Here is a 14,921-nt window from a genome sequence, read left to right on the forward strand (position 1 = left end):
CAACAGGTGTCGTGACTCATGACCAACACTGAGTGACGGTATCAAAATTATGTTTTATCCTGATTTTCCTCCTAGGCAAGGCACAATGACAATGTAATCCATCCAGGCTAGGTCATGGTATAGAAAGATCTTTATTTTCTATTGGCCATTTGACCTGCGTGTCTCAGGAATGGATGGAAAAACCACAGCAAACAAGCAAAGTATTTGTGGAGATGTTACGCTCGTCGTTGGAATGAGGAGACCAAGGTGCAGCGTGGTAAGCGTACATCTTACTTTATTAGATGAACACCAAAAAACAACAAAATATAAACGAACGTAACATTCTGCAGGCTACACAGTAACTATACAAAATCAAGATCCCACAAACTAAGGTGGAAAAAAGGCTGCCTAAGTATGATCCCCAATCAGAGACAATGATAGACAGCTGCCTCTGATTGGGAACCATACCTGGCCAACAAAGAAATAGAAAAACTAGAATGCCCACCCAAATCACACCCCGACCTAACCAAATAGAGAAATAAAAAGGCTCTCTAAGGTCAGGGCGTGACAGTACCCCCCCCCCCCCCCCCCAAAGGTGCGGACTCCGACCCCAAAACCTGACTCCATGGGGGAGGGTCCGGATGGGCATCTAGCCTCGGTGGCGGCTCCGGTTCGTGACCCCGCCCCGCTCCGCTTCCGTGGAACCGGACCGTGGATCGTCGCCGAAGGCTCCGGACTGTGGATCGTCGCCGGAGGCTCCGGACCGTGGATCGTCGCCGGGGACTCCGGACCGTAGATCGTCGCCGGGGACTCCGGACAGTAGATTGTCGCCGGGGACTCCGGACCGTAGATTGTCGTCGGGGACTCCGGACCGTAGATCGTCGCCGAAGGCTCCGGACCGTAGATCGTCGCCGGAGGCTCCGGACCGTAGATTGTTGCCGGAGGCTCCGGACTGGGAACCCTCGCAGGAGGCTCCGGACTGGGAACCCTCGCAGGAGGCTCCGGACTGGGAACCCTTGCAGGATGCTCTAGGCTGCAGACTGTCACTGAAGGCTCTGGACCGCAGACTGTCGCTGGAGGCTCTGAACTGCCGACTGTCGCTGGAGGCTCTGGACTGCCGACTGTCGCTGGAGGCTCTGAACTGCCGACTGTCGCTGGAGGCTTCGGGCCATGGATCATCACTGGAGGCTTCGGGCCATGGATTATCAATGGAGGCTTCGGGCCATGGTTCCCCACTGGAGGCTTCGGGCCATGGATCATCACTGGAGGCTTCGGGCCATGGATCATCACTGCAGGCTCCGGGCCAAGGATCATCACTGGAGGCTTCGTGCCATGGATCATCACTGGAGGCTTCGGGCCATGGATCATCACTGCAGGCTCCGGGCCATGGATCATCACTGGAGGCTTCGTGCGTGGAGCAGGCACAGGATGTACCAGGCTGGAGACACGCACTGGAGGCCGGGTGCATGGAGCTGGCACAGGATATACTGGACCGTGGAGGCGCACTGGAGGTCTGGAGCGTAGAGCTGGCACAACCCGTCCTGGCTGGATGCTCACTTTAGGCCGGCAAGTGCGGGGCGCTGGCACAGGACGCACTGGGCTATGAAGGCGCACTGGAGACACAGTGCGTAGAACCGGCACACATTGTACCGGAACGGTGACACACACCTCAGTGTGAGTGCATGGAGGAGACACAGGACGCACCGGACTGAGGAGGCGCACTGGAGGCCAGATGCGTGAAACTGGTGCATATGACACCGGACTGGTGTCACGCTCCTCAGCACGCCCGTTCTGCAGTACTCTCAACGCCCACACCTCTCTCTGGAATCTTTCGTCGAGTTCCTCACTCGACTCCCTGACTGGCTCTGGTTCACCCCTGGGCTCCCGCCGACCACTCCGTGTGCCACCCCCCAAAACATTTTTGGGGGGCTGCCTCTCGGGCTTCCGTCGTGGTTGTGAACCCCGGAGTCGTCGTTGATCCTCCTTCGCTGCCTCCGCCTGCTTCCATGGCAGGGTCTTGTCTCCTGCCATAATCTCCTCCCATGTCCATGATATTCTCCACTCCCTTTTCTCCTGGGCCCAGGATCCCTGCTCCTCCTGGCCACGCTGCTTGGTCCTTTGGTGGTGGGATCTTCTGTCACGTTCGTTTCGAGATGGATTGGACCAAGGTGCAGCGTGGTAGAAATGAGACTTTTATTTAAATGACACCGAAGAAAAAAAATATATACACTGCTCAAAAAAATAAAGGGAACACTTAAACAACACAATGTAACTCCAAGTCAATCACACTTCTGTGAAATCAAACTGTCCACTTAGGAAGCAACACTGATTGACAATAAATTTCACATGCTGTTGTGCAAATGGAATAGACAAAAGGGGGAAATTATAGGCAATTAGCAAGATACCCCCAAAAAAGGAGTGATTCTGCAGGTGGTGACCATAAAAACGAACGTAACATGCAGTGCAGAAAGCAACTACACACAAACAAGATCCCACAACTAAAGGTGGAAAAAAGGCTGCGTAAGTAGGATCCCCAATCAGAGACAGCGATAGACAGCTGCCTCTGATTGGGAACCATACCCGGCCAACAAAGAAATAGAAAAACTAGAATGCCCACCCAAATCACACCCCGACCTAACCAAATAGAGAAATAAAAAGGCTCTCTAAGGTCAGGGCGTGACAGGATAGGATCTGAACCTGCGACGTTGACTTTATAGTAAGGTCCCAAATTCAACCAAATAAAGGATGTCAGCTAACCTCTGTAAGAACATGAAGAAGAGCTTAGGTGTGAACGTTCAGTACCTGTGGCTTGGTCTCCTCCTCCTCTTTGTAGAAGAAAAGCTGGTCGGAGCGTAGGACAAACCATCTCAGCTGCCAGTTCTTCATGATGCTCCTCTGTTTCTTCAGCCAGCCAGCTTTCAGAGCCCCCTCCTGGAGACTGGGGGAGGACGGGCGGATTGGGCCCCGGGACACATCTCCCATCACCATGCTCTTGGACCGGGCTGGAGAGTGGAGATACACATACAAACATGAATACAAATACACATTTAAGCAGCAGGGAGACAGGCACATACACACAGTGTGTGTGCGCTCCAGGGTTGCCATGGTGAGGCACATACCACACACACCATGTCCCGCCCTGGAGCTGAGGCTGAGGCCCCCCTTCCTCCCACGGGTAGAGGTGGCTGGAGACCCACCCGGCACAGGGAAGAAAGGAGAGGCCTCAGGTGATATAAGCGATTAATGTAAAGCCCCTGGAAGAGAGTTATTGTCAGTTCTGGCAGACCAATAGAACCAGGAACCTGTTTGAACTGGGATAACAAGGCCTCCTGGGATTGTCTCTGGGTTTTAGTGTAATGTGAGCTCAGTCAAGGACCGTTTCAGATGCAGTTCATGTCAGGAGGCTCTGGAGTCCCGCGCTGTCCCTCATCCTGTATCAGTATCAGTCTGCTCTCTATTCAACACAGTTGATGAAATGAGATACATTAAAAAGTACAGGAATCACTCAGTATTACACAATATCTTTTTTCAGAGAGAAGATGGCGCTGACAGACATGGCAGTTCTTCTTCTAGCTCCTAAGCAGCTTTGCAGTATTTTTTTTTTTTTTTTTGTGTTATTTCTATTCAACTCAAATACAAGCATTTCACTACACCCGCAATAACATCTGCTAAATATGTGTATGTGACCAATAAAATGTTATTTGAATACAGTACAGCCTGTGCAGAAAGTAACATCTGGTGATCACTAGTGGAAAAAACAGCATGCTTTGATCATGCCATTTTCCAAAATCAACTAAACCCTGAATACAGCTTCTAGAGACCATCCTGAGAGAATAACCACTCAGCAACACATCTCACGGAGCCAAACAGCACCAAGGCAAACAAGACTAAACTATTTGATTATGATGTATAATTTATAAGAATCAATCCAGCATCCTGCGTGACACACTCAGGATCAATGCACAGATGGCTTAGAAGCGGAAGGGGGGGATGAAAATCAATGTTTGTTCTGTCATTTCTCTCTTATTCTCCTTCTGCTTCTTCTTCTTCTTCCTCTTCTACCCCGATATGGGATGGATATGGGATGGAGGGCCAGGAGTTTCTCACATGGTCAAAGAAAACTCCTGACCCTAAGGATGGGGAAGGCTATGGTATAGATGAAGACACCCGGAAAAGACACTTCCCGACATATCCCCGGCACCACCAACCATGTTTCATTGGAATTAATTGATAGTTCAAACTGTTCATTCATTTACAGTCATTGTATACTATACTCTTTGGTTGTGGGCTTGGCTGTGGCACGACATAGCATGGCCACTATAGCCTAGACATCATGGTCCCCTTCCACTCCTACCTCCATCGCTGCCTGGCTCCATTCCTAATCGGTTAAACTCACAAGAGGAACATGGGCCGTATATCACATTAACCATCTCTCTCTCTCCGTCTACAACCATCCCTCTCTGCCTCCGTCACCGTGTCTGGCTGCACTGCTGGTCCCACTCAATCACAGCCCTGTGTTCTACCCTGGAAGCCTTATTAGAGTAAGTGCATACTGTACACTCAAGAGTCATGGAGGGAGTATAAGCATGGTTAGTACAGTGTCGTTTCAGCTCTTTTGTTTGAATTGGTTTATTGTGAGAATTAATTTGAATTGGTTTATTGTTTATTGCCTTTAAATACAATGGGCTCTAGTCAATCTGTTCAAAGCTGAAGCGTTACAGATTCCACACAAGAAATGTTAAGATCATTTCCGATTGAGCCCGACATATTCAGCGTTTACCGTGAATACAGTCTCCGCAGAAGCGGGAACATTGCCTTTAAATTTCAATCATTCTCTAAAGCTGAACTTCTGCGATGCGGATTGAATAGAACCCAATATCAAAGAATTATCGAACAAGAACAATATTGTCTTAATTGGAACTATAACAAGAAGGTCTTTCACTACTGTAGTCATTATTCGGTCATTCCGGACAGATGTATTTCATCAGTGGTGTTTCAGGACACAGTGGCGGTGTGGGTTTTCTAAACGGACGTTTGGGGGAAACCTCATGAGTCTTGTTTTCCAGTTTCCACACTGTCTTTTCAAATTTGTCTCCACAGGAAGAAACCAACTGGGTCCAAGAGGAATAAAGGAATGATTTGTAAATGTTCCCATAGTAATGTCATGTACTGTAGTTCGCACCAGCTGTTGCAATCCGTGGGCGCTTTGGAATACACTGCCCAATTATCTGAGTCAGTGTGTGTGTGTGTGTGTGTGTGTGTGTGTGTGTGTGTGTGTAGGCCAAATGCTACACTGAGCCAGTTTGGACATTTCTCCTCACAGTGATTCATACCTTCCCTGTGTTGACATGGGTGTAGCTACAATGTGGTCTCACTCAATTTGTAACATTGGGACTGTGGTTCAAAGTGAACATTTTCACAAAATACTAGCAATTCATTGAGTGTGCGTTCATACTAGTTCTTTCCATGTTTAAAGTTAAGTAAATGGATGATTCACTCTCCCAGTAGCTCTGGGATTCAAACCCACACTTGCTATCCCCTCCATAGGATCTATAGTTAGCTTCAATGAACAAGTAGTAGATTGGTGGTCCACCATCTTGATTCTATGTATCGTGTACCCCCTGACCCTAGAGAATAGTCTGCCAAGGATGTGCATCATGAGTAATGTATATTGTGTATGAGCTTCATTAATACCATCAATCAATGAGCTAATGTCTAAAAGCGCCAGCTAAGATGTGCTCTGTATAACCTGTTTATTTAGCATGCTTAAATGTGCTGCTACTAGCGTATGGTGTATATGTCTAACCCATAGTAATTACACATTGTTGGATTTAATCCACAGCAGAGCCATATATTTAGAGATTTGAGACATTGAGGTTTCTGCAATATGATGCATTTACATGACACTACCACATTCTATGGCAGCCATGTTGGCTCCCCATTAACATTACATGAGGAATATCATGTCTGGAATGAGCATTATGACGCGTTTACAAGACACTACAACATTCTATGGCAGCCATGTTGGCTCCCCATTAACATTACATGAGGAATATCATGTCTGGAATGAGCATTATGACGCGTTTACAAGACACTACCACATTCTATGGCAGCCATGTTGGCTCCCCATTAACATTACATGAGGAATATCATGTCTAGAATGAGCATTAGGATGCAGCCACGTTAGCTAAACACATGGCTCTGGTCCATAGTAATGACATAGACTAAGTGTGGCTGTTTTCCTGTTGATCTCATACCTACCTTACAGTATGATGTTTCAACGTGGGTGAAGACTCAACCCAGAGATAGTCATCATGACCGTAGAGAAATATGACTGCATGATTGCATTGCACACACACGTACTATGGCCTATATCCAGTCACTATTGTTAATGCACTTTTGAGCTGTGTATTCATCATCCCACGGTATAGACGTATAGTCCCCTCTCCACATCGAAGAATAGCTATCCATTAACCTGTCACGATGGGTAGACTTATCAGCCACAAGACAAATTACCTGGCTCTTTTTCTCCAAGCATGGAATCCATTTTGAGAAATGAAATTTCCTGAATCTGGTTGCTGTGTGATTTATGATGCCTGGGAAGGAGCTGGGAGAGTTACAGGTGCATCATTTCCACTGACTCATCTGCGGTTGATGAATGTATTAACCCATTGAGAATTAGTGGAGTGTTTGCGTTGCCGGAGAAACTGTAGTAGCCTCCACTCGGATTGGGGGGGGGGGGGGGGGGGGGGTAATTATATATGCTGTGTGTGTGTACTGCTGTGCCTGTAGCTTAGCTGTCAGTACTGTCCATGATGTGTAATATAGTACAGTAGCGGGATCTCTCATCCCAAAAAAACATGGTGAGGAGAAGAGTGAAACAGCTGCGATGTGGGCTGTTTAATGAGGTTTCCATGGACCAGGAAATAGATTTTCTATGGACCAGGACTTGAAATTGGATTTCGTCATGTGTTTTGTTGAATGAATAAAAGGAAGCAATCACATTCCAATTACAACATCTATGCAGAAAATGTGTGTATCTTAGAACCACAAAGCTAATTGAATCTATTTAATTAATCCATTTTGTTTCTCAAACACTCTCAATTGTATCTTATTTCAGAGAGAATAACAGAACAAAGATAACAAAGTGACCTATCCCTATATCCAGTGATATTCACCGTTTCACATTCACTATCTAAACACACCTGCATCATTTTGACGTTCACCATTCAATGCATCAAAAGCAGCAATTGACAGACAAGCATCTGATCAGCATTATCAAGATGAAACAGGAGATGATGATGTCATTGACAGCATCGTAGTAGAACGACCCGTGTGTACCGCCCATATGCTCCATTCAGATATGTAGTGGTAGTAGTAGTAGTATGGTTAGGTAGTAGTGGTAGAGAAAAATACAACGCGCTCGGCTCTCTCACCTCTCCTGGTCTGTCTAATCTTGGGACTCAGCATGGCTGTCATCGTAGGAAGACCACACTCTCCCCTCTGGGCATGTTCATCCGTCCGTCCGTCCGGCACCCCACCCCTCTTGCTCTTGCTCTCTCTCACTCTCTCTCAACACACCATCCTCTCCTCTGTCCTGCCTCTCCTCTCTTCTCTCCTCTCTGCCACTGACGTTCTGCAGTAGGCAACAGCAGCAGCAGCAACAGCAGGCTAGGGGGCTGAGGCTGAGGGGGAGGGATCCCTCCTCCTCGCACACGCTCAGTGGCCTCCACCCACCCCTGCTGCATTATTCATCGCCAGGGCGACCACGCCGGTAGGGAGGGTGGAGGGAGGGGGGATCTCATCCCACTCTTACTACACCACACTGACAGGTAAATGCCTGTGTGTGATCAGAATGTCCTTTCAAGCGCAGGCTTCACTGGGGCTGAAACACACAAGGAGTAGAGCTGCTGTTCTCTCTCTTCCTCTCTCTCTGGCTGGCAGCTACCATCTTAATCGGCTACAGCTGTGTGCTTCCCGGTTTTTCACAGATGTTCTGACATTTTCTCACTTTCTCTCTTCTTCTCCCTCTGTGTTCTTCCTTTTCTTTCTCTCATCTCTGCCTCTCTCATCTCTAGATCTCTGTATATTATCTCTCTCTGCCTCTCTCATCTCTAGATCTCTGTATATTATCTCTCTCTGCCTCTCACATCTCTAGATCTCTGTATATTATCTCTCTCTGCCTCTCTCACCTCTATGTCTCTGTATATTATCTCTGCCTTTGTCATCACTAGATCTCTGTATATTATCTCTCTCTGCTTCTCTCATCTCTAGATCTCTGTATCTCTCTCTGCCTCTCACATATTTAGATCTTTGTATATTATCTCTCTCTGCCTCTCTCATCTCTAGATCTCTGTATATTATCTCTCTCTGCCTCTCTCATCTCTAGATGTCTGTATATTACCTCTCTCTGCCTCTCTCATCTCTAGATCTCTGAATATTGTCTCTCTCTCCCTTTCTCTCTCCCTCATTTCCGCATCTCTCTAAGAATGTGTCCCTCAGTCAGGCAGCAGCAGCCCAGATATCCTCCACTTCTTCTCTTCATCCTCATCCTCCTCCTCCACTTCTCCCCCTCTTCATCCTCCTCTTCCCATATGGAGGATAATAGCTTTAAATCCTCCATTGCAATTGAATCAGCACTGCCCTGTAGACCACAGATGCTCTTATTACAGAGCCCAGAGGGGGGAGGGCAACACACACCCTAGCACAAGCCCAAAATGAGACAGCAATATAAACCTCACCACCATGGATAGCGTATAGGGCTATGGTTAGGGTTGGGCTGGGCACTGCTGTTTTTGTTCAGTCATAACCACTGGGCTGCTCATGAAATATGGGCTCCTATGTCTATTTCAGAGGTGCATCACATGTTGTATTGTTGTTTAGTGGTTTAAGATGGATTGTTTGAAATGGGAAATATCATGTCACTAGCTGTGTGAAAACCTGCAAGCAATGCTGTACAGTAATTAAGCGATAAGGCTTAAGGGAGTGTGGTATATGGCCAGTATACCATGGCTAAGGGCTGTTCTTATGCATGACGCAAAGTGGAGTGCCTGGATGCAGCCCTTATCCATGGTATTGGCCATATACCACAAACACTGAGGTGCCTTAATGCTATTATAAACTGGCTACCAATGTAATTAGAGCAGTAAAAATCTATGTTTTTTTCATACCTGTGGTATACTGTCTGATATACCACTGCTGTCAACCAATCAGAATTCAGGGCTCGAACCACCCAGTTTATGATACACATGTAGCCTCTCTTCTTGTGTCAATGCATGTCCTTGTACTGAATTGGAATATGCTGACTAGCGCTACTGCTGACTGTCTACAAATGGGAATCCAGAGCTTTGCTCTCAAGTTAAATATTCATCAGAGGAGGCTGGTGAGAGGAGCTATAGGAGGATGGGCTCATTGTAATGGCTGGGATGGAATAAATGGAAGGGTATCAAACACATCAAACATATGGAAACCCCATGTTTGACCCGTTCCATTCATTCCATTCCAGCCATAACAATGAGTCTGTCCTCCTATAGCTCATCCCACCAGCCTCCTCTGATATGAATAGTTTAACCTAAGGACATTTTCATAATGGATACGTGTGGTAGTTGTTGTGAGATTGTCTTGGCTGTCTGTTGAAGGTGTGATGACTTAGAATGACTTATTGATTTGCAGTGTGTTCAAGAATCAGCCATCCATTCTTATGGGGCCGTTTGGCAGTGACTGTATTGACAGAAGGCTTTGCAGATCTGCACCATTTGTTTCTACAGTAAAGATTTTTTTTCGATGGTTGACACTGTGCCAGACATACTATTCAGTATACTCAATGTAGCGTTAGTCGGAATGCTGGGGACTTACACTTCATTAAATATCTGGCATCTAAAGAAATTAATGGGTCGTTTACAAACAGGTATAGACTAAATTACTTCACAGATTGCTGTTCTACTGACAATTATTTAGGATGCGATGAATGGAAATCTGCGTCATATCTGGGTGGGCCCTTACTGTAATGAATGATGTAATTGAATACAAAAATGAAAAGCTATAACCACTGTTTGGGCTATTCCAGTGCCAATCATTCTTTAATCTTCTTCTAAATATTTAATACTATATATTCAGTTATACCAGAACACAGACATCTGTAGTAATAATTTGATGTGGGAGGTGGACTCCAACCACGCTGAGTGCATTCTACAGTCATAATTGACCAGTGAAAAATCCAATTGGGGCTTATTAGTTCAAACCTGTAACGTCTGTATAGACAAAGTTGATTCCCATGTGCCCCTGCAGCTCCCGTTCTCCCCGACACAATGCCTAAACCCCCATTACCCTGTCACTGGCAATTAGCAAGGGCCATCATTTCATCTGCTAATGGATGTGATGGGGACAGCAGAGTATGTGATTCTGACAGCAGAGTATGCACTGGCTGCCACGTATGTCTGAATGATGAGTGTTAAAGTCCATCACACGCACGCACGCAGGCACGCACGCAGGCACGCACGCAGGCACGCACGCACGCACGCACGCACGCACGCACGCACGCACGCACGCACGCACGCACACACACACACACACACACACACACACACACACACACACACACACACACACACACACACACACACACACACACACACACACACACACACACACACACACACACACACACACACACACACACACGGCTTCTGCTCCACTGCATTCTGCCAGCCTGACTGTCGGAGTGTGTGCATGTGTGTGTGTCTGTGTGTACTGGTGCATTGATTTCCTATAGCGCTGACACAGTGGTGAGCAGTGTGTAAAGCAAAGCATGTTAGACAGCTCACCTGTGACAAGGCTGCATAGACAGAACACAGAAAGGAGGATCTTATAAGATACCGCCTCTTAACATTGATAGTGACCAGATCTTATAACGGTCAGATCAATACTGTGTAGTTTCTGTTGGCTAACTAGTTAATCTATCGATTTAGCGTCTTTATCTTCTTGTTGACTCAGCACTTCTCTGGTCAGCGTCAGCCCCAGGCAGCCATATTGTAAATACGGTGTAATGTTGGAGATGGTGATGACCTTGTATCTCAAGGGTTTATTCAAATGGAAGATAGGGTAATAGCAAGGCTGTTCCACTGAGGTGTGTGCACAGACCTTATCAAGCCGTCACGGTTGGTGCAGAAATGTGTTGGCAGTCTTTGCCAGCCTGGTCCCAGATCAGTTTGTGCTTTTGCCTACTTCACTGTCATTGTCAAGCCAAACATAAAGTACCAGTCAAAAGTTTGGACACACCTACTCATTCAAGGGTTTTTCTTAATTTTTTTACCATTTTCTACAATGTAGAATAATAGTGAAGGCATCAAAACTATGAAATAACACAAATGGAATCATGTAGTAAACAAAAAGTGTTAAACAAATCAAAATGTATTCTAGATTTTAGATTCTTCAAGGTAGCCTTTGCCTTGATGACAGCTTTACACACTCTTGGCATTCTCTCAACCAGCTTTTCCTGGAATGCTTTCCAACAATCTTGAAGGAGTTCCTACGGCGGTTGGAACCAAAAATCTCAAATTTGGACTCATCAGACCAAAGGACAGATTTCCACTGGTTTAATGTCTATTGCTTGTGTTTCTTGGCCCAAGCAAGTCTCTTCTTATTATTGGTGTCCTTTAGTAGTGCTTTCTTTGCAGCAATTTGACCATGAAGGCCTGATTCTTGCAGTCTCCTCTGAACAGTTGATGTTGAGATGTGTCTGTTACTTGAACTCTGTGAAGCATTTATTTGGGCTGCAATTTCTAAAGCTGGTAACTCTAAAGAACTTATCCTCTGCAGCAGGGGTAACTCTGGGTCTTCCTTTCCTGTGGTGGTCCTCATGAAATCCAGTTTCATAGCACTTTATGGTTTTTGCAACTGCACTTGAAGAAACATTGAAAGTTCTTGAAATGTTCCGTATTGACTGACCTCCATCTCTTAAAGTAATGATAGGCTGTAATTTCTCTTTGCTTATTTGAGTTGTCCTTGCCATAAAATGGACTTGGTCTTTTACCAAATAGGGCTATCTTCTGTATACCACCCCTAGCTTGTCACAACACAACTGATTGGCTCAAACACATTAAGAAGGTAAGAATTTCCAACAAATTAACTTTTAACAATGCCCACCTGTTAATTGAAATCAATTCGAGGTGACTACCTCATGAAGCTGGTTGAGAGAATGCCAAGAGTGTGCAAAGCTGTCATCAAGGCAACGTGTGGCTACTTTGAAGAATCTGAAATATAAAATATATTTTGATTGTTTAACACTGTTCTGGTTACTACATGATTCCATATGTGTTATTTCATAGTATTGATGTCTTCACTATTATTCTACAATGTAGAAAATAGTAAAAATAAAGAAAAACCCGTTGTGTGTCCAACGTGTGTACAAACCTTTGACTGGTACTGTATATTTTTGCCATAGGTTTCCAATTGTCTGATTCATCCCCCCTCCTCTCCCCTGTAACTATTCTCCAGGTTGTTGATGTAAATGAGAATGTGTTCTCAGTCAACTTACCTGGTAAAATACTAAATAAAAACTATGTCTGGGATGTTGTTGTCTTGGGCCTAGTGTGATTCCTTACTGGAACAGAAGAGACAGATAATCAGATGAAGAATGAGAATGAAATCATATTTATTAACAGAAACATGTGACAGGATTTAGAATACACCAAATGAGAATACTGTATAGTGAAGCTAAGGCAGGTTATCTTCCAATCGTTTGTTGAAGAACATTACAGTAGTCCAAACTCTAGAGGGTGGTAGAGTAGAACAGACCACAGACCCAGCAGCTTATAAAAAGCTGTGGTTACGGATGTGTGACTGTAACCTCTGTAATGTTTTTGTCTTCCAGAATTCCTGATATGCTTAATATACATTGTTTGTAATAAGTAGCTATCGCAATGGAGCACCTGGACTGTTCTCATCTTAAATAATCTGTCCTTGATGACCTTTTGATGACATCATGTTGGACCTGGTTCCTGGTTCTGTCTTGGTGGAATAGAGCTTCCCGGAAGGGACTTTTTTGTAGCAGGTTAGGAGAACTTACGCAGCAGATTAGCATAAATAATGCAGTAGGTTAGGAGTATTAGGTTAAGGTTAGGAAAAGGGTTAGGGTTAGCTTAGAGGCTATCCTAACCTGCCATGAAAAGTCACTTCCGGTCATAGCTGTACTCCATCTAGTCACAACCCTGGTTCCTCAATCACCTCCAGGTGGCCTGGTCCTCCTGCGCCACCGAGTTGGGTGTGATCAGGCCGGCGAAGATGGACCTCCCATGAGCAGGGGCTCTGCTTAGCCTGCTGTCCAACCTCTGCCTGGCGTCTTTGACCTTCTTGAGGCAGGAGGTACACAGGCAGCTCTCCCTCACCAGGTACAGACATTCCACCCTCTGGATGGGGTCTATGCCTTTGTCATCCCCCGAGGGGATTGGGTTACACTTCAGGTTGACGCTCTCAAGGTGGGGCAGGTTGCGGAGGCACTCGGGCACCCGGGTCAGGCGGTTGTTGAACAGGCCCAGGTGGCGCAGCTCCTTGAGGGCTGCGATGGAGGACGGGATGCTTTCAAGGAGGTTCATGCCCAGGTTGAGGCTCCTCAGCTTCTGCAGGAGGCCAATCTCTTTGGGGAGTCCTATACTGCTCAGTAGGTTGTTACACAGGTTGAGGCTGTTTAGGTTCTGGAGGTGCCCGATAGCTTCCGGAACGTGGTCCAGCTGGTTGGTGTGGAGATCCAGCGAGCGGAGGTTGACGAACTTGTCGATGGAGTCAGGGATCTTCTTGAGCATGTTGCGGCTCAGGTCCAGCTCGTCCACATCACACAGCTTCAGGATGCACTTGGGAAAGCTGGCGATCTCCATGTTGCTGAGGTCCAGCCGACGTTTGCCGTCCACGGTCAGCTTCAGCGCCAGCTTTGCCATCTTCAGTGTGATCTTCCGGCCTTTGGGCTCTTTTGACTGCTTGTTTCCCTTGGCCATGGTGCTTGAGTAAATAAAGGAGATGCAACTTGTTATGAGTTTAGTGTTTAACGAGTTGGATTAGAGGTGGTTTCCTTGGTTAAGCTTTAACCTGTTCCATCAATATGTTATTCCATTTTCTATGGTTCTAACTACTTCAGGGATCGTAACAAAGCTGTTAATTTCTCCTTTACACATGAAGTAGACAGAAGAACAATGGAATTACTAGTAGAACCAGAACTTGATGTAATAGATATTGCCATAATCCCTTGTATCGATGACAATAGGTAACTAAGCTCATCACATTACAGCTAAGGACATGACACAGCCGGCTGTTGTTTGCCACTGTAGCAGAGAATGAACATACACCTTGACCACAAGAACTCTCAATCCCATCTTTTAGTAGAATAAAAGAGTGAATAGTCATTGATTTTACTGTATAGCTTGTCTTTAAATTAACAATTATAAATAAGTTTAACCTATTCTCACATTCCCCCTATTTAACCTAACCTCTTACAACACTGACATCAACACTAGAATCTGCTGTATGACTTTTCATCAAGTTTCTTTTGTTCTGAACTTATAGAATAGAAGAAAAATATGATGTTTTGTTTCTTACCAGCATTGGAGTTAGTCCACCTCCCCCAGATCAGTGCAGAGCCAGAGAGGGTGCAATCTCCAGAGCGAAGACACAGGAATACTCTCCCAAGGTACAGCCGTGTTTGTCGAGGATCATTCCATCTCCCTGGCTGTGAATTAAACATAAGAGCCACCGAGAGCCATGTAAATAAAAACCAGGAAGTGCATCGCTCTGACGTTTTTAAGTGGACACAGCTGAGGCCCTGTGTTTAACTGTCAGCCTGGCCTGGGTACACTGTGAGTGTTGCAAGCTTTGTCACGTTTTTTTCTTTGTAACCAAGCAACTGAATTTTGTTTATAACAGGGTCTGAGGCCAACAGGGAAAAAGCTAGTGTA

General features: G+C 45.8%; 2 protein-coding genes across 3 annotated transcripts in view; both read right to left on the reverse strand.

Moving 5' to 3' along the window:
* LOC129835382 (rho GTPase-activating protein 22-like) overlaps positions 1-8,621 on the reverse strand; it is a 35,132-nt gene extending 26,511 nt beyond the window's left edge. Inside the window, exons 1-2 of one of the 2 annotated variants that reach the window (XM_055901051.1) lie at positions 7,416-7,777; positions 2,782-2,981 (exon numbers count right to left, since the gene is read on the reverse strand). In XM_055901051.1, the coding sequence (XP_055757026.1) occupies positions 2,782-2,981; positions 7,416-7,458 (243 nt within the window). In that variant the 5' untranslated portion in view covers positions 7,459-7,777. Of the gene's footprint in view, positions 1-2,781; positions 2,982-7,415 lie in introns of both variants that reach the window. The other variant, XM_055901263.1, reaches the window with a different exon arrangement.
* Positions 8,622-12,514: 3,893 nt separating this feature from the next.
* On the reverse strand, positions 12,515-14,714 carry LOC129835802 (leucine-rich repeat-containing protein 18-like). Its single transcript, XM_055901594.1, has 3 exons — positions 14,566-14,714; positions 13,204-13,971; positions 12,515-12,580 (listed from the first exon to the last, which is right to left on the reverse strand). Exons 2-3 carry the CDS (start codon positions 13,965-13,967, stop codon positions 12,565-12,567), a joined length of 780 nt encoding a protein of 259 aa, XP_055757569.1. The 5' UTR covers positions 13,968-13,971; positions 14,566-14,714; the 3' UTR covers positions 12,515-12,564.
* Between the last annotated feature and the right edge of the window lie 207 nt (positions 14,715-14,921).

The sequence above is a fragment of the Salvelinus fontinalis genome, chromosome 1 (assembly GCF_029448725.1).
Source record: "Salvelinus fontinalis isolate EN_2023a chromosome 1, ASM2944872v1, whole genome shotgun sequence".
NCBI classification, from domain to species: Eukaryota; Metazoa; Chordata; class Actinopteri; order Salmoniformes; family Salmonidae; genus Salvelinus; species Salvelinus fontinalis.

Excerpts from the sequence above, each read along its gene's own strand:
- LOC129835802 (XM_055901594.1), bottom strand. The coding sequence starts at position 13,967 with ATGGCCAAGGGAAACAAGCAGTCAAAAGAGCCCAAAGGCCGGAAGATC.